This window comes from Numenius arquata, chromosome 3, assembly GCF_964106895.1.
Source record: "Numenius arquata chromosome 3, bNumArq3.hap1.1, whole genome shotgun sequence".
NCBI lineage: Eukaryota > Metazoa > Chordata > Aves > Charadriiformes > Scolopacidae > Numenius > Numenius arquata.
This window is the reverse complement of record NC_133578.1, coordinates 25,749,611-25,771,696: the sequence shown is the minus strand read 5'-3', so window position 1 is coordinate 25,771,696 and position 22,086 is coordinate 25,749,611. Positions and strand designations below refer to the sequence as shown.

At 39.0% G+C, this 22,086-nt stretch overlaps 1 protein-coding gene across 1 annotated transcript in view; it reads right to left on the bottom strand.

The window, feature by feature from the left end:
• Nucleotides 1-21,684, bottom strand: part of AGPS (alkylglycerone phosphate synthase) — a 58,809-nt gene extending 37,125 nt beyond the window's left edge. The window contains exons 1-5 of the mRNA XM_074144863.1: nucleotides 21,465-21,684; nucleotides 9,511-9,600; nucleotides 5,575-5,665; nucleotides 791-911; nucleotides 635-709 (exon numbers count right to left, since the gene is read on the bottom strand). Of these exons, the coding sequence (XP_074000964.1) occupies nucleotides 635-709; nucleotides 791-911; nucleotides 5,575-5,665; nucleotides 9,511-9,600; nucleotides 21,465-21,661 (574 nt within the window). The 5' untranslated portion in view covers nucleotides 21,662-21,684. The remainder of the gene's footprint in view (nucleotides 1-634; nucleotides 710-790; nucleotides 912-5,574; nucleotides 5,666-9,510; nucleotides 9,601-21,464) is intronic.
• Between the last annotated feature and the right edge of the window lie 402 nt (nucleotides 21,685-22,086).

Here is a 22,086-nt window from a genome sequence, read left to right as displayed (position 1 = left end):
TGTGCAAATAAAGTCATATCAGTTTAAGTATTTGTTATCTTTCTACTACGTAGAACCAAGTATATTTTCTGCTACATATTACCTACATCAGCATCAGTTATTACTCTATTTAAAGTGGGCCTAGCCTGTACTCAGATTGCACTGCTCTTTCTTCAAGTCAGTGACCCTTTGTAAAGTGTTCTGATAGGAGTTACAGGTGTTATACTTTTATTAAAGTACAGCATGTTGCAAAACAAAGTTCTTTAATACACAGATTTCATTACCCTTCTACCATCATGTATTCTTTTAAAAAAAGAAGATTTAGACAGCTGTTTAGACACCATTCTTGGCGAACATACAAGTTCAAATTACACCGTGGTTACTTAAGTCACAAATTCAGCTGTCACCAGAAACTTCAGCTACTTTTAATAATAAATTTGACTTCCCTGTGAAGTGATGGGATTTCACAGGCACAACCTGCAATCCAGATGTTAAACAATCATGACTACCATTCATAAGAAAATTCCTTTAGTTTCTGTAAAGATGACTGAAGTCAGTGAATGAAGAGACAGCTTCCCCATGACAAGAAAGCACAGGAGATTAGTAAACAATGGCCTCCCAGATCAGAAGGGAGAATAAGACAATTAAAGCTTACCAGGCCATACAACTATATCAGGAATTCGCTTAAACATTCCTTCCCTGAGTACAAATATCTCATGTAGGCAGTGACCTGAAACACAAACAGTAAGTTAACAAGTTCAAACAAGGGAGCATCGAAAGCAGCGCAGTTACTTAAATGAAGTTCTCTTACCATGAGCTCTGAATACCCTATCTTCTGCATCCTGTGAATATGAGATTTTAGTGGCTCTAAGATCCTGAAGAAATTCTTCATTTACAATGGATGGAGGTACATCATTAATATTTAATGATGCCTACAATACAAGAAAATAAGTTCGTTAAGGGTAAGTTCACTCTTACAGCACTTCTGTAGAACAGAAATAATAAGACAGGTTAATGCTAACTTATACTGAAACACAACTATTTAAGACCAGAACTACAGAAGTTCTCTTCCTTATCTTCAATTACTGATCCCACTTTTCCTACCTGGTACTCAGCTGACTAGATGCACACTGGAAGTTTTATTTCAGTAGTACATTCTTATCCTTTTTCCTCCTGAGAAATTTGGAGAAATACTCTAGCTTATGAGTGCATACTGAACAAATTATCTTTAATTCTTCCCAAGAAAAACAGCTGCTTGAACAGAACTAGAAAGTCTCCTGTTGATAAATGGGTAGAGGTTTAAGGTCATAATTCCTTTTTGAATATAAGTTCCTCCTCCAATACAGAGAAATATGTAGTGAAGCAACTAATCACTCTGCAAATTCCTCTAGTTACAGTTCTGTTTCTACCAACCCACTTCCACTCCTCCTATCATGTACATCCACCTCAGACCAAAGCCTAATCAGAATTCCAAAGCAAGGCAAGACTAAGTTTGAATGATCTAATATAACCAGCATACTTTAAGCAGACCTCACACATCAGAAAGGCTTTATAAAATCCATGTTCAGCCACTAACATGCAGGTGATGCAGAAAGCCTCTAGCTAAAAGTCCTGAACAATGCTTATGGAAAAAAAGCTTTTCTTTCAGAGAAGCTACACTAGGCATTTCGGTTTACCAACAGGCCTTGAATCAAGGGTCTGTAAGTCCATAGGGAGAACCCCTGCTTAAGGTTTTCTAACAACCTATTCTTCCAGTTCCTTAAAACAGATGTCTCATATAGTATTCTTATGGCTTCTCAAAGTGCAGACGTAGCCATTTAATCCTCTTTTCTGAAGTCCACTTTAGGTACATAAAAACATAGTTCATGTGTTGACTTTTTAAACCCACTTAGAGAATAAGGATTCTTCACAGGATCCAGTTCCAAAAAAATAAGATCTTTGCAGACATTAAGTGTAAAGCTTTCAAGTGCTTTGAAGGTTCCAAAAAAACATGCTTTTTTTCCTCCTTAAAAATAGAGCCAATAAATTAATTTATACTTTTCTATGGATAACCTCCCTAAAGGAATATGTCTTCTGTTACAGATGACCTCTAATTAAGGAGTTCTTTAATTAGATATAAAGCTTCTCTGATGACTAAAAACTATTTACTTCAACTCTTATTTTCAAAGAAAATGTTGGTCAAGAATCTTATTTATGGTTATCAAAGTTTCTCAAGTTCAAGAACAAGAGAACTGAAAATTTTTCACTACTCCATCTTTTATTTTAAATACACTTTTAAAAATTAGGAGTTGCAAAAAAATTAGTTAAAACATAATGCAGTGCTTTCAAATGTCTCTCATGAAAACCTTGCTGGCAAATTAGCTGACATCACCTTCAAATCAAACAGAAGAACATTCTTGCAATTTTGTTATAAAGCCATCAAGCAAGACTACAGGCTGCCTAGTGATCCCAGAAATTATGCCAAAGCGAGCTTGCTTACAGCCCTACAACCAAAACATATATTGTACTAAGTATTCCACATAGTCAAAGAAACTTAAGACATTTCTTTGACAAGCCGAGCCTATGCTTCTTGACAAGTACACGGAGAAAACAGCAAGACTGAATTCACTTTTCTTTTACATTCTGAAGTTTCAGCCTCCTACAAAAAAGTATACCCGCCCATCCAAGTTTTCTTTCCTGGAATGCAGTTTTGCCTATCTTTGCTCTACATGACCTCCAGAACAGCTGATAGTTTTTGTGAACATGCATCTTAAGATAAAAGCTTTGACGATAGCATCAGTTACCAAGTTAACAGCATGGAAAATAGAGGTTAATGGTCTCCCATATACCACCACAGCAGCAGTACATTCTGAATGGGTTGAGTCTCAAAGTAGGGAAGCAGCAAAGATTTAACCTTTAACAGGAAAGTTTTGAGGTAATTAAAAGATCCATGGTGATGGAACTTGCCTACTAGTGTCCAGCCAATATTCAAGGCCAGGTTGGATAGGGCTTTGAGCAACCTAGTCTAGTGGAAGATGATCCTGCTCATGGCAGAGTGGTTGGAACTAGATGATCTTTAAGATCCATTCCAACTCTAACCATTCTATGATTCTACAAGAAACTACATAAGGTTGCATAGAAATTAAAGAGTACTTACAAGGATAATTCAAAAAGCAGTATCTGCATGAGATATGTTCATGACTGATAGCTAACAACATTTAGAGGTTCAAAAGGATAGTCAAGTGTTTGTTTCAGAGTTTTCATATGGAACATATGACCTAGTAAAAATATAGTTTTAACAATGACTTGATTTCTGGAAGAGGATATGTGCTGTTCTGACTTGCTTAAAGGATAATATCATACGTCTTGAAATAAGGTGTTAGAAATCTGAGAAAAAGGTTTTTCCCTCCAACATATTCACTTTGACACCTACAAACACAGAAGTTGAGATTAAGTGTTGCTTAGGCAAGAGGTTCACCGCTACTGAGCTATCACCATTTTAGAAGCCAGACACAATAAGCACAGAGGAAGTCAGGTCTTGGATTGCTGCCCTTAGCTCTTACTATTCTGCTATTAATGCACATTCACACAGTTGTGTTTGCTAACACAAAGAGCAGAGCTCTGAGAAACTTAGGAAACATGAGAAACAAACAAGTAGGTACCAAATAAAGACCTTTAAACCACTTGAAAAAAAAATCCCTGCTAGCTGTGCTTACATTTTCTATTTAAAACTTTGGTTTCTTCATGGATTTCCATAGACAGAACTATTTCAAATCATTTCAAATAGAATACCAAATGCATGAAGCTCTTTGTTCTCCGCAAGAGGAACACAAACTATTTAAAGCTATAACAATTTCTTGTAGATGGTTTTAAGTATCTTGATTTTTATCTTTCTTCCACAAGTATTTTAATCCTTTAGTTTTCATCTTCAAGATTGAAAAGTTAATATTCATCCATATAAATCTTACACATAAAGCCAAACAAAAATATGCTTTTATTCTTATGGGACTGAAATATTTTAAGACTTGTACACTGAAAGGCTAGACAGGAAGCCTGTGTGAACTAGGTCTAAACTGCTCTGTGGTAAGTCGAGTCTGAAAGAGTAAAACAACATCATTAGTCCATGAGCATCAGAGAAGCAGGTACATTTACTGTTGTTAATTATAACAGAAAAAACGCATGCCACAGGGAACCCCCCAGTCTAATAAAATAGAGGCAGGAAGAGATGACATAAAAAGACAAATGGACCAAGAGATTCCTCTTCTACTGCTGTTCCTACACCCGAATTCCTTTATGCTCTGATGGTAGCAGAAGGTGAAAAACCAATATAGCATAACAAACTGAAATATAAACTTGGAATTATGACAGAGACATGAAAATGGGGGACCTGCAGTAGTAATTGAGGATAGCTATAAGAAGTCCAGATACATACTGCAGACTCCAGAGAGTCCTATTCTATGTCAAGGTAGTCAGCCCGTTTCAGAATGCAACAAGAACATCAGAACCAGAGGGGCACAACATAACAGGAAAGCATTCAACATCACTGGCAGATACCCTGAAGAGCTGTTTTGCAAGACATGCTGTAGAATCAAGACACTATTCAAGAATCTGCCCCTGTCCTCCAACTCTACTTTGTTCTGTATTTCCTCTACATGTAGAAAGGGAACAATGTCTCTCAGGAGCTCTGGTCACAGCAAATTAAAGCAGCTGCCAGTTTAAAGCAGCTACCAGTTAAGACCAATCGTGGTCAAGGAAAACACATCAAGACTATTTTTTTCAAAATATATTGGCAGATAGAGATCCTGCAAGTCATAGCAGATGAAAGAATGTCTTGATCAACAGATGACCAAGTAAACGTTTGAGTTTTCAGGCTCTATAAGATTATCTACTTCAGAGAAAATGCAACCTTGAACTCACTCAAGAAATGGGTACAATTGTTATGCAAAGCAGGGTTGCTATAGTCACCGTACAAGCACAGCCTGCTTCCAACACTGCTTAAGCAGGTATCTAGTCAGGAACCTGCAGCCACAAAGGAATTCTTAGCAGGCAGTCAGGTCTCCTGACTGACATGAGTTACTTTTCAATAAAAGTAAAATATGGATGCTTCACAAAACCAAGAACACTGAGTGTGTTGTTTTTCTGAAAACATTCAGTTCAGTTCTGGTAGCCTGTTTTCAGCACCCAAACATGTAAAAAAAATTACTGTCAAATAAGAACTTGGATATCATTAAATACACTGAAAACACAGCACCATTTAACTTCACTGTATCTTCTGTCTTTGTGATCATGAACAACACTGAAGTTGCATAAACACTTCCCTCTAGGCAAACAGTTTCTACAATCTTGAAGAGCAACTTACAAACAGGGACAAAAAACCTCCCTGTGTTAGAGACTTTCGTTCCAATAGAAGTACTACAAGTTAACCTGGAACCACAAGTCATACTAAGACATTGAACTCTTCATGTGGAACACTTTTTCAAAAACTAAGGTATTAATACACTATCTAAATCATGTGCAAAGTGACCTTCAGGACAGCGGCTGAGTAATCTTTAACAGTGTGGTCTTGATTATCACCAAGACTAACATTCAAAGGAACTGGTTCAGCTATTTACTTACTCTAGAGGTAGTTTTGTGCTCCAGACTTGCTCCAAAGGTTTTTTCTATCCATTCCTTAAAAGTTGGTAATACCATACCACCTAATCTGTACCTGAAAAGTCAATATTACATGGGTCATTTTAAATTAAAAGACTGTATGTCAGATACACTTCTTTCGATTCTATGTATGCACAAATAGTTAAGTTTTAAATCAAATTCTTTACCTACAAGCCTGCAAAGCTTCTGCACATTTAGTTTTCATGCAACTGCGTATTTTATTGTATTTAACTGTTCTGTACTTCACACAATCAAATAAACTGTCAACACCTTAGGTATTACTTTCCTTCATGATCTTTAGGAACTGTGGCATAAGATTTTTCAGATATCCCACCCCTCCATCTTTACTTTAAGAAAGGTTCCTCCCTTTTCAGCAGTACAAAAAGCAGTGTCACATTTTATATGACAATTACAGGAAGAGTCCATGTGTGTACAGACACACTGCAATGTAACCAGCAGTCTCAGATGCAAACCCAGCTCAGTACACCTTATGCATCTTGAAGAAAAAGTGTTAAATTTTTTTCCCTTATCAACAGAATCCATCAAGCAACGTAAATTCATTTCTATCGCAAACTCTTTGGCAAGAGCTTAGCCATGTAACAGGTGAAGACTTACAGACAAGGGACACAGGAGCTTTTTGTGAACATGCCTACCACATGTGAAAAATAAGGTTGAGGACACACTTAAACAGGTAGAAGACACTGCTATTAATTGTATAGATATAGACACCTCGTGCATGTTTATGTATGCACAAGCATTCTCTGAGAGGAGACAAGGGACCTTTCTTCAGTGTTAAGAGCTTTCAGCAGCTGAAAATTCTTACTAAAGTTTGCACCTGGATCACTGTATTAATCCTCATGGGTCTTCCTTCTAAGATTATTCAATCACTGTTAATCCAGTTATGGCCCTGTTCTTCACAGCTGTTGCAACTAAGTCTACAACTAAGTCCCCTATTACATAGAAAGATCAATTCCTTTTGTTTCCTAATGTCGACTACCTCCCCATTCCCCTACTGCAAAAACACCCCTACCCTATTCCTAGAGATAAAAGACTACAACTGTATCTCAACTCAAGCTAGACTCTTCAGCTTGGAAGATAGCATTCAGTCGTTTTTCCTGTGACAGTTGTTGTTGCACCATCATAGCCATATGAAACAGTTAAGTGAATTCTATCCAAAGAAAAGCACAATAAGCAATGAAAGTTTTAATAGATTTGCATCAGGAGTTTACAACAAAGGTACAGAGACACTCAAGTTAGCTTGGTGTGTTTTCCTCTCCAGACACACTTTTTGGTATTGCCAACCTATTACTATAGCTAGCTTGCAAGTAACCTTAATTACTTATTCAAAGGACAAACTAAAGCTATCTGAAAACCAACAACTTTTAAGTCAAGGCACAGACAAAAGACACAGCATAGAGGGAGTCAGTGAGTTTACTGCACAGAATGCAATGCATGATTGCTCAAGAAGCAAGTTTTGTATGTATGTTCATGGTGCAAGAAGCATCCAAGAAGATCTCCTCCCCACACCTCCCCCTCCCAAGAAACAGGTTTAGTTGCTCAGACTAGCAAGCATCATCTATCCCTGGTGAGATGGTGAAATCTGTCATAAAAAAAAATAATAATCTGACACATGGAAATGCAAGGTATGTTGGGAAAGTCAACATGGCTTTCATAAAGGGAAATCCTGTTTCATTAACCCTTGGAGTTCTATCAGGATGTGAAAACAGAAAGTGAATAACATTCCACACTCCTTTATACTTCCACAGGTGTTCACCCCAAAAATTATCTAAGAAAATATATTGCTACAGTACTGAAGGAAAGGTTCTTCTACAGGCTGAAGGATAAGATAAGGTTAAGATAATAAGGAGAGGGCAGAGTTTAATGGTCATTGTCCAAGACAGACCCAGGAGGGCAGCTTGTCGCACACTGGTACTGGGACCAGTTTTACATAATGTCATCCTCAGTGACCTGGATTCATCAGTGGACTCTCCAACCAGGTGAATAATATTAAGCTCTTTTGAGTAGACAGGTACTGTACTGTTAGGAAGGAACTCAGGATCTTGAAAAACCTGAGCAGACAAATGAAGATGGAAGATAAGATGGAAGATATTTGCAAGAGGAAAAAAAACCTCACATTACTTGCATATTTGGCAGACTCAGACTGGTAGTCAGTAGGAAAAATCATGGCATCTTCACTGACAACATACAACAGCAGCCAACAGTGTTATGCATAACTGGGCAGGTATAAGAAAAAAAAGACAGTTCATCTCTTTTTGCTGCTCTGTAAAACCCTGGTGCATCTACACCTTGAGTGCTGCATGCAATTTTTGTCCTTGTATCTCAAAAAAAATGTAGTAGAGCTAGAGAGGGTTCAGAAAACAGCAACTTTAAAGAACAAGGGGCCTTATAAGCAGAGGCTAAAAGGCCCAGGACTCCTCAGCATGGAGAGAAAGTGGAAGAGAGGATATGATTGAGCCTTATACAATCAACAAAGCAGTAGAAGGCTGAAGACCTATAATTCACCTAATCCTGCAATACAATAAGGGTTACCTGGTTTAAAACACAAGTACTTTACACAACAGCAACCTGGAACTTGCTGCCGCAGGATGCTGTAGAGGCAGACAGTACCAGCAGACTTGAAAGCTATTAAACAGACTTACGGACAACAGATCTGTAAGTGGATACTAAGATGACAAGGGGTCTACAACATCTTCACAGATGCCTATTCTTCTGTTTTCACTTCAAACACTCTCCTTTTGTCACTGTGACTCCACAGAAAATACACTGGTGTGGCCCAGCAGGACATTTTGAATAATAGCTATCAGTTAGAGAGAAAATGAAGATTTTGGGGAAAACCACCAGTCTCCCCCCCATTCTAGAACAGTGACTGGTACTCAGTAGTCATACAGCAGCCTTGATGCTTCCTACTGAAAAAAAAAAGTCTAAGTCCAGCCCTTCAACTTTTTTTCCTTCAAATCACACTGCATAAGTTTTCTGTGCAGCATAACCTACCCCTGATAAACTGGTGAAAAAATGAGTGACAGTGACAAGAGTGAGAATCCTGGCAAGAGGAGAGAGACCACCAAGGTCTCCCTAAAAATTATACAGTGAACTTAAGTGCCTAAGACAAGGCTTTGCATTTTAACCTGAGCCTGAAAAATAAAATAATCAAGAAATTAAGGACTAAAGGGCTCAACATCCCAGTTAGCTTTTTGCAGCTTTGACTCAAACTAGCTCAAAGACCAGGAAGGAATTTTTCTGAAGGACAGTACTTATTTCAGACTTATTTCTCTTTCCCATTCTTTTCCTTTACTCTTACAGAAAGTATACTTTTTAAATTAGGGAAGAGACTACAAGAATACTTTCCACTGAGGCAGAAAAAACAAACAGTAAGATGTCAAGTGACAGGCTTAAATCCCATTGGAAGAAAGCAAAGAGATCCCCAAGTAGATTTAATTTTAATGTCTTTTCTTAAAAAAAAAAAAATCTCAGAAAAACAAGCTTGTTGTACAAAGGGCTAGTAGATAATACAATCAGAAACGTTGCCACAACATAACTGAAGAGCAATTTTTATTTTTAAGCTCAGAGGATATAATAGCTCCACGCACAATGATTAAAAAACCTAAAACACAAATTGGAAATTTAATAAAGCAACTTGTTGATACTCAATAGAGTCTCAGAACTGAGAAAACTGCTCTGACCTGCTGCATGTTATCTAAAGCTTTAGAACATAGTGCAGCTTCTCAGTCCGATTCCATTCTCCAAGGAAAGTTTAATGTACAGAGTATATCAAGTCACAGTGAAGACTCACATTAATTTGTCTCATTTAACTCATTGTCTCTAACTCATTTCAAAAAATCTCTAAACAAGATACTTCAGTTATATAAATTTTCAATTTACCTTTTTCCTGTGAATTCTGCTTGACCTTTCTTATTGAAGATGAATTTGGAGTCATTATATCCCCATCCATTCCACTTCAGAAGTTCTTGCCTTAAAGGGTGAAAAAAACATTTAAGGGAGAATGTTAGTATACTGTGAGTCCAAAATGTTTTGCAGTTCTATGACTTTGGAAAAAAGTCTTATCAGATACCAATTCAAGAAATCAAGTAAATATCCAAAGTACATAGCTTAATAGAGCAAAAGGTCATTCTACAGCCACAACCATTACTCCTTCAGATTGCATCCTAAGACTTGAAAGGCAAGATGTTTTTTAAAAATGACCAGCTTAAGTCAATGCACCCTGGATGGTGATATTCTCAAACTGGCAAGAGCAATATTTGAAAGATGTTTGTTTTTAAATCTGTACATATATACTGACACACAAATAGGTAATAATTAAATATGATCAGAATGAGAAAGACATTTAAAATTATTCTCTTGACAGAGTATAAAAATGCTAAATTTTAGTTGTTTGACATCATTACTGTCATCCCACTTCATTCTTAATAACATTCACTTGATGAGGCAACTCTCAGAGACATTTGGACTGAAAATACATTTTGGAAAGTAAAAAAAAAAAAACCAACCCAAGAACTGCAGGAATAACACAGCAAATACAACCTGAATATGACCTCAGAGTATGCCACCATAAGAATGGGAATATAAAGAAAAAACTAACAAACCCACAACTGCCAAAATACAACCACAAAATTTAAATACCTTAAGCACAACCATACCAAAACAGAGGATCTCTTAAATATGATAAAGTCATCAGAAGTGTATCACCATAAACATATCTAAGACTCAGAGATATACAAAGAGTAATTACACATGAATCTAATTTTGCTTAAAAAGTTTGCCATTTATTTACATTAGAAATTGAGTAGTAACCTAAAAAGTGGATTTTAGTTAAAAACATCTTAAGTCTGAAAACAAATGACTTACCTCACTCCACTATATACATATATATGTAGCTCTTACTCTTTGGCTGTATAAGGTAAGTGTAAGATGATGATCAGTGGTAACCATTTCAAAAAGACCTCACGATTCAGAGAAAGCGCTGCCTCAAGCCACTTATAACTCCAGCATTACATGCAAGATAACCGGGTGATGATTGATTACCAAAGGCCTTCATTATAAAGATAACATTAACATACTGACATACTGTCAGTGTTGTAATTAAATAGACTTGGCTTAATCAAAATTCACTTTCTTCATCTGCCTGTACACAAGGTTTTAATTAATCAAATGAAAAAAAAACAAACATGGACATGTATTTCATTACAATTGTTTGAATCAGACATTTCAACAAGCCTTTGACAAATTTAGCACTCTAAGTAGCAGTTTCAGTACTCAGTAACCGATACGGTTTTGTGAAACAGCCAGTCTATGTTGTTCTTCCACACTGAGGAACCCGATTCTAAAATTCCAGCCAAAATGAACCTGTTTGAGCAGACAGCTGCCCAGATACAGAAGTCCGTCTGTCTGGCTGCCTCCTCTCTCAATAGACTCCATCTTTACAGATGTTGTGTTCACTCAGAAAAAGGCAAGGATCCACTCATGTTCGATAGCACAGGTATACCTTGTGCTATTGCACTGACATGGCAGATTATGGAAAATTGTTCTTAATGCATGGTATGCAGTCTTGCCTATTTTTACATGTATTCCTATACTCTATACATATATATTAATAAATATTGTATATATTTATAAGATATTCCAAAAACAGTCATACACAGCTGAGCTGTTCTCAGCTGACACAAAATTGGCCAACTAAAGTGACTTTTTTTTTTTTTTAAACAAAATGTTCTCCTCAAATCCCCATCAATGCAGTCCTGCTCAAGGCAAGATTTCTCCCTCTGCTGACTGAATGTAGTATTTCTATACAATTGATCTCTGCAGTTTGTTGAATCCTGTGGAGTCAGAACAGACTTGGTATTAATACACAAAATTAGAGGAATGCTCCAGCAGCTTCCCCCCTAATTTAGGGAGGTAAGTTCTCTTGCAAGGCAGTGTCCAAATAAACATGCCAAGCATGATCCATGAAACAAACTAGAGAAACTAGCTACAAAGCTAGAGATAATCAGACTACAACACAAAAGACCAGGCTGGGAAGGAACTGTTAACATGAGATACACTGATAAAGCACAGCTTTAAAACTATCATTAGTCCTGATGTCGGTACAATAAATACATCCCACAAAATCCAGGGGAGGGACTATTAATTAAGGCTCTGAACAAAGACCCAGGTACAAGGCGTTTCTGCTAAGCAACTGCATTCCCAATTATTTGCCTTTTCTAAATGCTACTTTCCTAGGTTGGTGTTAAACTACCTGGTGCTTTCAGCGGGCTTTAAAATACAGAACAGAGGTTAAGAGTTAAAACTCTCTTAAGAGTCTATTTTCAGGTTGAACTACTCCTGAATAAAATAAGTACACAAAGGTTTACTCTGACAGACAACATAGCTCCTGTTAGTGGTGTGATGAGAATAATTAAATTTATGCTTGTAGAAGAATAGTTTGCATGCTTGTAGAAGAACAGCTGATTCTAAAGCATCTTAGCTACCTCATAACACAGTCAGGAGATTCCCCCCCTCAACCCCACATAATTGGCAGTATTATATCTTGTGACAGATAAACAAAACAACAAAAAGTTTAACTTTTATATTCAAAACTATACTAAGCAAGTCTGAGGTTTCTGTTTGCTGACAGGAAGGGCTCTTTTTGTAAGAAGTTATCTTACATATATTCTTTCTTTTGTTCCACCATACCAGAGTTCTGCCAATTAAGAACTGCTGTTTGATTTACTTACTGTAGTTCCTAGCACTTCATGCATACACACTAAGAACAAATTAGAGGAAATACTGCATGCGGCTCCCTAAAAAAGAATCCTAAAAAGACCAGATTTTAAAAGAAAGACTGATTAATTGACATGGCCTGCAGTGAAGACTAAGCTGTTTAGATCTTCTCACATACCATTTGAAAGGTATGCTCTTCACGAACAAGAGCTGGTGAACCTCAAGACTCAAGAGAACTACCTTCAGCACAGAGGAAAGCAGGATACATCCAGGAGATCTGCAAGCCTCCTTGCCTACTGAGGCAATGTCAATGTCATACTGATATAATTCAAAGACTGTAGAAAAGCTTTTTGGAATATGTCAACATATTAGTTGACATGTTATTCATAAGACACACAAGCAGCTTTGCAAGACAAGAGGCCAGGGCAGCATGCTGTTCTTCCCCAGGCCTGCCTCAATACCCCAGCTCCCTCACTAAGGGAAATACACTATATCACATCCACTCTGCTTTCCCTTGTCTCTCCAGCTTAAATTTCGAAATTAAAACTGTAATTTGATAGCATAATAAGAAACAGAAGGCAAGCAAGGAAAAAAGTCTTCTTCTAATCATAAGCGTCATAGCAGCATTCTCCCTCTTCATTTTCATACCGCCCTTTTGCAGAGTTATTTATACAGTCACCATTCCTTGGAAAGAGCTCTTCACATGCCAGCTCCAGTGCAGCACTCCCACTGCTCTCTGTAATGCCCTGCTGGAGCAATAAGAGCTGCCTGCCAGATTAGCACCATGCATCGCATTTACCTTGGTTCTCAAGAATGACCCAGGCTATGACTGAGCAATCAATGCGGCCTTCTACATTTCCCAAGGTTTTCATTCCCAAAATCCCAGTGCTAAACTCATATTCCAGAAGAGTGTAAAAAGGAGAAAGAATTGCTGAGCATCTGCAGGCCTAAGCACACATTAAAAGCTCCCTCCATGTACAAGTACTCAATGTATCCAGTCCTGGCTCTGAGAACAGGGGACTCAATCTACACATTGATCTGCAACTTACTAAGTACCACCATTATACCTACCTAGACTTTCGCAAATTATGTGTCCTCTAACACTTTATTATATAAATATTTTGTACCATCTGAAAAAAGATTTCCCTTGCATTAATAGTTTCTATCCTCATTCTTCAAAAATCCAAGAATTTGATTGCTAAACGGTAAAACAACAACAAAAATAGCCTGAATACCCTGTGTAATACCTGAATCTCTCAAAACATGTTTAAAAAGTGTCATGCCCCAGCTTGAAAAAAAGAAATATGCTCAGTTTGGTTTAGTCAACTGACACGTTCAGGCTAAGCATGTTCTATGTGTAGCAAGACATAATTTACACACCTTTCCATCTTCCTTCCCAGGCCCCTTTCCAAGAATATATATAGCAAAAAGATTCATCAACATTTGGCATTATTCATGCTTTAAACTCAATGTTACTCAGCTCTGTATCATACCCAAACTGTCTCATTTAAAGGTAACACCTTTCCTCATCAGTACATTGGCTTCAACAAAATACCAAGCTTACTAACTCTACTTTCATCTTTGACAGAAATATGGAATATTTTAACCAGAAATAGTAGGAAATGACCAGTTCTTTCTTGCCTTCTAGCTTAAAAGCCAGAAATTCACTACTGAAATGTATGAATTGCTATGAAGCAAAGCTTGCTTAACTTCTTTAATATATATTTAAATATACACACATGCAAAGTTATATTGCCTGAAGGGGGAAGAAAACTGAAAGAAAACAAATTGCCATGGAAACAGTGACAACAGGATATGAAAACAGTGTGACTAGGTTAAATGAATTTAAATAGTTCACTTTCATTACAACGCCTGGCACTGAAATACTACGTTTGACTCAATGCAATAAGGATTTTTACAGCAAACTACTTGCTCAACAAGTCAAGCGTTTTCTGCATTTATGGAGAAAACTGGGCAAGATGCTGTTCAGGCCACAGCACAAGGAACTACATTAAGTCCACAAAAAACCATGAAGGTGCCTACAAACGAGGCAGAAGTTCATGACAGAAGCTTGCCCCCCACCCACCAGCTGAACTAGTCCTCCCAAGGCATCCAGTTACTCAGCTGGGGAGGCAGAGGCCTCCAGACTTACGCTATTTCAACACGGCTGTACCTGTCAGCACTTTCCAAATCTTGTGTTTTAGGGAGAGGCACAGTGACTGGCTGAAAGTTCTTGTCTTTCCCTAGGAAACTGAAGAATAAGCACAGGGTCTCCCACAGCCATCTATACTCAGCATTTGAAGTTCATGTGGAAATTACACCACAAATATAATTTTTCAGTAGTTTTGGATTCACATCAAAAGTGCATATCAGACATCTGCATACATAATATAAACAACTGCCAGTCAAGAAGAGTTTTACATGGCAAAAGAAATGTGTCACCACTAGTTACAAAGCCTTTTATTTTCTGAGGTCTAAAGCATATTGGTATTATAACACCAGAATTAAACACAAAGCTTTTTTCACGTATGATAAAGTCATGAGATTATGTTCAATGAAATTTCAGAACCAAGTAATGAAAGAACTCCAAATATTAGCATCATGTGATTTAGCAAAGAATGGAATTGCATCATTACACAGACATACCATTTAAGCACATAAATATCAACAGAACTTCCACCTTATCCAAAATAATCTGAAGATCTGGTATATTATACACATTATATACATTATACACAAAACTTTGACAAACAAGCTAATTTACCCAAAGGACAAGTGACAGTTTCATGTATTTTCTTCAGAAAGGATGAAAGTGCAGTTCAACCAAGCTGAATCAATATGACTCAGGTGGATCAAAGCCAAGACACTCACATCAATTTCCTCACACTAACCACCAGCATTTTCAATTCAATCACCAGCTGATGCTCAGCATTAGAACAATGTATACATAAAATACTCACAGACACTCCTGTTCTACGATCCAAGAACCAGCACATTCTTGGAAATGAGTTTAAAGTGGCAGTTTTAAGGGCTACCACATGGGCTAAAGCACCAGTATTTGCCTAATGTTAACAACACAAAAAAAAGACTTGCAGGTTGTAGAGTTCCTGCAAAACTCAGCACATGGATGCAGACCAAGGCAGTATTATGGTGCTAAGGAATTACAACAAGGTGACATTACCCAAACAGTAACTCCTCAAAGCCTACCTCGGCTGGAAATTCAGAACACTTTCCACAGATGATACTGGAATGTCACTCTCCCTCTCCTCTGGAGCAGTCTCTCTGTTTGGGTTATATGGTCACACTTCTCAGCCAAGCAAGCCACTCCAGAGTCTTTTCGAAGCCAGTAGTAAATTAGCATCAGGTGCCCGGAAATAGAGTGTGGTCCAAGGAATCCCTTCAAGAACTACTTTGCAAAAGCATCATTTACCTGGATAACTTCATGCTGCAGACAGGGAATATCTGCTGTGTTTGTCATTCTTACACTTCTTCCCTCTCGGGGGATCTTCCCTGAAGCAACCCAAACATAATCGCTCTCAAGTCTGAAGTCAAATAACATCTGTTTTATAACCTTGGACACATTCAGGTTCTGTAGCCCACACCTTCAGCTGCTAAAACCCCTGCAGGTACACCCAATTCAGTTGCTATTCTGTTTGCTGGGTATCTGATATGGCAACACAAATCTGGATTCATTCAGTTTACATCTACAGTGAGTGGTTAATGCAGACAAGATTTTAGGCGTAAAATAAGACTTTAAGGGTTTGAGTATGCCAAAGCAGCACGCTGCCTTTTTCTTTTTAAACAGCTGTTCTGATAAAACGAGTGTTAACTCTCCTTACACATGTTCCTAGCCTCTTCTATTTCATTACTCTTCATTTCACCACATTGTAATAAACAAAGCCCCAAGGAATAAGGAAATTGGTGTTTCTCTAGTGTTCTTTCATAGAAAGCTTAAGTCAATTAGGGTGAATTAAAGATTCAAGAAAGCCAAGACATTATACCTGTGCTTCTCTGTATACACTTCGCCAAGTGATGATTCTTATGCAATGGAATACTTTACTAGAGGCTACCTGTATTCCACATACTACTTCAGTTGACACCAGTTTCATTTTTATCTTTGAAGAGACTGGTCTTCTACAAAAAAAATGCATGCACATGGCTACTTCCAGGCAGTAAACAAACAAGCACTTTAAGTTAAACACTAGAGATCAGTCCTTTGACAAGTATTTTTTGAAAGCCTCCTTTGTTATCTTAAAAAAAAGACTTAATGGAGGAATCAATTATCTGCCATTTATTTGCTCAAGCAAAATAAGATCAATTCCTGGACAACACTGTTTAACCTGTTGCATGGAGAATTTTTAGCATGCTCTGTAGCAAATACATCAGGTAACTGCTGAAGAACACTTTTTGGCCTACACTATCAAACCTGAACACCTGCACACAACAGCCCAATTTTGGATATAACACTACAGAGTCTTGTAGATACGCTTGTCCATCACGTTCAGCCTACAACTGATTTTTAATACTTCATATTATTTGTTCTCCAAATAACCAAAAGGTATAGTAACATTTCAGGAAAGTCTAGCTGGCTGCAACCTGTTATGCTACAGATGTCCTTACTTTACTCCAGCTCAAATTAGCTTCTAGAAAGTACAAGTAATTAGTCTACTGCATTAACAGATCACTCTATTCAGTTTAAATAAATAAATCAAGTTTAAATAAACAGCTGTACACACATATTCATTTTCTTGTACATACAGTTCAGACCTCAGTAGATATCAAGTTGATCTACAAAATTCTTTCATCTAATAATACATATTGTACTGTATATATTAAACATACTTTACACTTCTATTTTTTATCTACGGTTTTTTCTAATAAAATTTAACCAATGAATATATCCGGTTTGCTTTACTTGGTACCAAATGATCTAACAACATATATTAATTACATTCTTGCAGATTTCGTGACATGTCATCTGCCTGACATTCAACTACTTGGAGCTAGATGACAGACAGGAGTTGCTGTTGCAAATGAAGTCATATTTGCCTTCAGATTATAACATTTTCCTTTATCGGGCTAATGTTTCCATAAGAGAACCTTCTTACTTTATTCATTCCTCTACTTCAAGCATTAACCCTGACTAGCAATTAACTGCTTAGATGCAATCACAGAGTCTCCTGTGAACTGCCAAACCTTCCTCAACGCAACAGACACTTGCTTTTCTGATTTGTTAGGTCTGTAGGGGCACCAGCCCTTTCCTTCTATGCCCTAAGTTTCCACCACCTTAAGCTCACAAGTCAGTGTGAGGATTCAGTTCAGTGTCAAGTGTAACTTAAACCCTGTTGTCTAAAGAGTTAAGTGTTTGTAATAAAGTCTGCTCTGAGTACTGCTAGTAAGATATGAAGCCTCTTTGATGTTACTTGTTAAATTCAAGTAGTATCAACTCTTTAGGAGTTAATTCATGTTGCTGCTCAATATAGTCATAATCATTACCTGTAGCTACAACAAGAATTGCAAGAGTATAAAAAAAGGTATGGCAATGTTAACACATTAACCTGGGTGTGAATTTGATACAGAGCAGGCAGCTGGCTACATCCTTAGTTTACCCTCAGTAACAGTATGCCCATAATAATTAAGAGTTCCGCAAGCCTCTCTTCATCCCACAGGAAAGAAGCTTCTCCACAAAGAGATAGGAAAATCAAGAAATCCTGCCCTGCTTTCTCTTGCTCCAGGACAGAAAAATTTTAAGCCTGCAGGCTACTGAGTCAACATTTAGTTACACTCAATCAATACTCCCTTTTAACTAGGGCCAAATTGTTTAAAGTTTGATTTGAATAAGTTATAATACAAGCTATTATGGCTAGATTAAGATCAGTGCATGCTCAGCTTCTGAGGCTCTCTTACTTTTTAGCATACGTAACAGTTGCTCCGGTACAACTGTGTTCTAGGAGTCGTAGCACCTTACTGTTTTCAAAGCAGTACAAGTTGAACACTTCATGTACTTAATCTTCAAAAGAACTATATACAAGTTTTTAACTCAAGACTCATCAGCAAAGTGAGCTTACTAATAATCAGTCAACAGAAGTCAACTGTATAACATGAAAGTTCAGAAAAAGTAATTTTAATGAAGAGTTTTTCTCCAACTCATTTTTTTTGGAAAGTTTTCCAGCATGCCGGTCATCCTGTTAAGGCTTCAACACACATTGTATAACTACAATCCCCATCTTCCAATGCAACACTGAATTAAAATATGAAATTCAAGCCAGGAATGCCACCAAGAAATAACATCTCTCCACTCTTATAGTACCTAAGATTTCCCTCAAGAGGATACTCATCTAAGAATAACATTGCTTGTTTGTTTGTTTTTTTAAGGACTTTTTCCATCTCTATAACCATAATTTTAAGAAGTAGGAAGCATATTGCAATCTCTAACAAACCAACTTGCAAACACATTGTTTAGCCTTCAGAGGTATTTTTATTTGTAAACAGGGACAGTTAAATGAGCACCCACACAGTCCCAGTCAGTTTCACACATTCTCCTTCCTCCCCTCACTGGTGATGAAATATCTGGAAAAGCAGTTTGGTCTTTAAACAATCAACAGGAAAGCCATGTTTCTGCAGGTGACTGGTGACTATTGGAAAAAAAATTCTGTGATCAGAGACATACACCTGAAGTACTACAAAGGGGTTTTGTTGTCATAGAAGTCTACTTTGCAGAAGAAATGCAACATTATGAGACTGCACCTAAATCTAGTACAATAGTGTCTGTAGCTTTAACACCATTTCAAACACTACATGAAAGATGCAACAGGCATAATGAATGAAAATTGTGCTTGAGGTAACTTTTGGCTGCAGTTTTGCTATGAAAAATTAAAGAAATAGTTCAAGAGGCAGAAAAGCTGAATCATCATCATAAGACTGCAAGAAAAACACATCTGAGTTTGTATTATCCTAATATTGCTGATAAAAGCCACGCAGCATCACTGTACCCATCTATAGGTCAGTTATTTTTACCAGATTTTTCAATCAACCTTCTAGGTCTCATGAATAGATCAACCAGCTCCAGATTAGCTGGAAGTCACTAGAACAGGACTCAGGTCTTCATCACTTGCTGCCTCCAAATCAGTGCAGACAACAGAACTGTCTTTCTTCCTCATCACTCACTTCAAAACCTGAGTATTATCCTCAAACACAAACTCTACTTAGACCCTTACACCCAAGCTATATTTAAGTATCAGAATTTTCACATGCAATCTCTCAAACTTGTTTCAATCACATCTCAGATGTTTAGCAATAACCTTAAGACAGAGATACAGATTTCTCCAAGGTTTTTCTGTTTTTATACATACTAAAAGACTTGGCTCTAGGTAGAAAGACAGTCATATCTACGGTGCAGACCAACCTTTCCAGCAGCTCCCTTACATTCCCACAGCAAAGTATCCAGCAGTTGTATCATTTTGGTACAATGAAACAACATAATTTTTATTCTTAATCCAGAACAAGTTATTTAGAGTAAAAATAGCAACCCATTATGATCCTATAGCAAATCCTAATACAGGAGTGCAATGTCCATAACTTGTAGAAGTACAGGTGTTAAGTTCACTATGCCTGTGAAGAAAGAAGCTCTCCTTCAGGTCACATGCATCTTCACAAAAGCCTGTTTCTCCTGCTTTTGAAGAATGCAATAACTAGCTGTAGAAGTTACACAATAATCCATTTAAAATAAATCCCTGAAAACTAGCTAAACTAATATTTTTTCAGAAATGGTGATTTCCTCCTGAATTCAAATCAAAGAAAAACTTACTATGGAAGGCAACGATTTTGGAATGACAATTTCTTCAGTAAGCAGCACTGTTTGACACATCTCCTGCAAGAGCATCAATTCCTCCCCAGTGAGAACTAAAGGCTTTCAAAGTTGTTAACATCTGACTATATGCCCATGACATCCCAGTCCTCCCAAAGCAGGCAAGCTCTGCTTGTGGCCCTGAGCCACAAATGGCCTGTTAGAATAATTCTGACTGTCCCTTGTTCTCTTCTTGAAAAAAGGTGAGAAGAAACCATGGGCTCAAAAGGAGAACAACTCTTTTACCTACTACTTGCCCTATCTGCCTTTTTAAAGCCTCCATGCACTAACATACTAGTCCCTGTACGCAGCTCGATGGAGAGCAGTAGGTTGTCTATAACCTAAACCTTAAAGTGTTCTTACAGGATAGCATGACAACATACATATAGAAAATACACACCCTAGAAAGGGGAAATCACAAAACAAATACAAGTCTGCCCCAACAAAAAGGTGGGCCTCATGATGATAAATTACATGAAACTATCATGGTATTATAATTGTAGTGTTCAAAAGAATCTACTAGAAAAATAAATCAAAGAGACAATGAAACAATTTTGAACTAGACAATTTGACTATTTGTATTCCTTGGATCTCAGGTAACTTGAGATTCCTTACTACTAAATATGGTAAGAAATAGAAAAGACAGTTAATATGCTTAAAACTATTCATATCTAAGAAACTTGAGTTAGAGCCTAACATAGGTGTACATTTTTGGCAGCATTCACATAAGATGAGGGTTTCCCGTGTCTGTGAACAGAGGAAGACTGAAAGCCCATACACAAACCTTGCTTCTCACACATGCTGCATTCTTCATTATAGCAGCCACACAGTATTTTACAAACATTGAACCTTTTCTCCAGTTATTAAAGTGCCCATGAACGACCTTCCATTCCAACATAAGCCCACTCACTACAGACACAAGTAAGAGGCTGCAGACCTTCTTCCTTTCGTTTCATCCAGTCCGTGGAGCGGCGAATTGCTTTAGCACTTCACCCGCGGTTGGGCTTCGCCTGCTCCTCCTCCTCCCCGGCGCTGCCTTCCCCACATCCCCCAGCCTCGTTAACCCCGCGCCTCCCCGCGGCGCCTCCCCCGGGCCCCGTCAGCCCACACCCGTCCCCGGGCGGGAGAGAGACCGATCGCCACAGCGCAGCCTGCCCTCGCACCGACCCGCACCGACAGCCAGCCCCTCCAGGAGCCTGCCCAGCACGGCACGGACTGCCCCACGGCGCGGCCCGGGGCCCGCTGCCCCGCGGGGACCCCCGCCCGCACCCACCGCTTCTTCGGGATGGAGCCGGAGGCCGGCCCGGCGGAGCCCCCCTGCGCCTTGCAGGGACTCGGGGAGAGCGCTTCCCGCTCCGGCGCCCGCGGCGAGCCCCGCAGGTGCCCGGAGATGATGCGCAGCCGCCGCCGGGCGGAGGACGGCGACCCGCCACCGCCGCTTCCCGCTGCTTCCTCCGCCGCCGCCGCCATCGCACTTCCGTGTTGTGCCGCCGATCGCCGCCGGGTGAGAGGTCGGGGGAGCGGAAGGCGCCTACCGCCGCTCCCCTCAATATGGGCCGTCCCGGCATGCACCGCCGCCCGCGCGCCTCCCGCCCCGCCCCACCCCGCCCTGAGGCGGCGGTTGGGCGCGCGGTCCTGTGAGGCGGTCGCGGCCGCCTGAGGAGAGGGGCAGGTGGCGCCCCGGCAGCTGAGGCGTGGCCCGCCCCGTGCTGCCACCCCGACCCGGTCGGCTTTCGGTCCCTCAGGACGGCGACGGGGGACGCCCCTGTCGTCAGAGCTTCCAAGCCGAGGCGGGTTTGCTATCGGCGGCCGCGCGGCCCGCCAGAATAGCCGCCTGCTTCAGCAGTTCAGGGCTTACGTGACGAAACGAGAGAGGGGGAAAAAAAAAAGCCTTT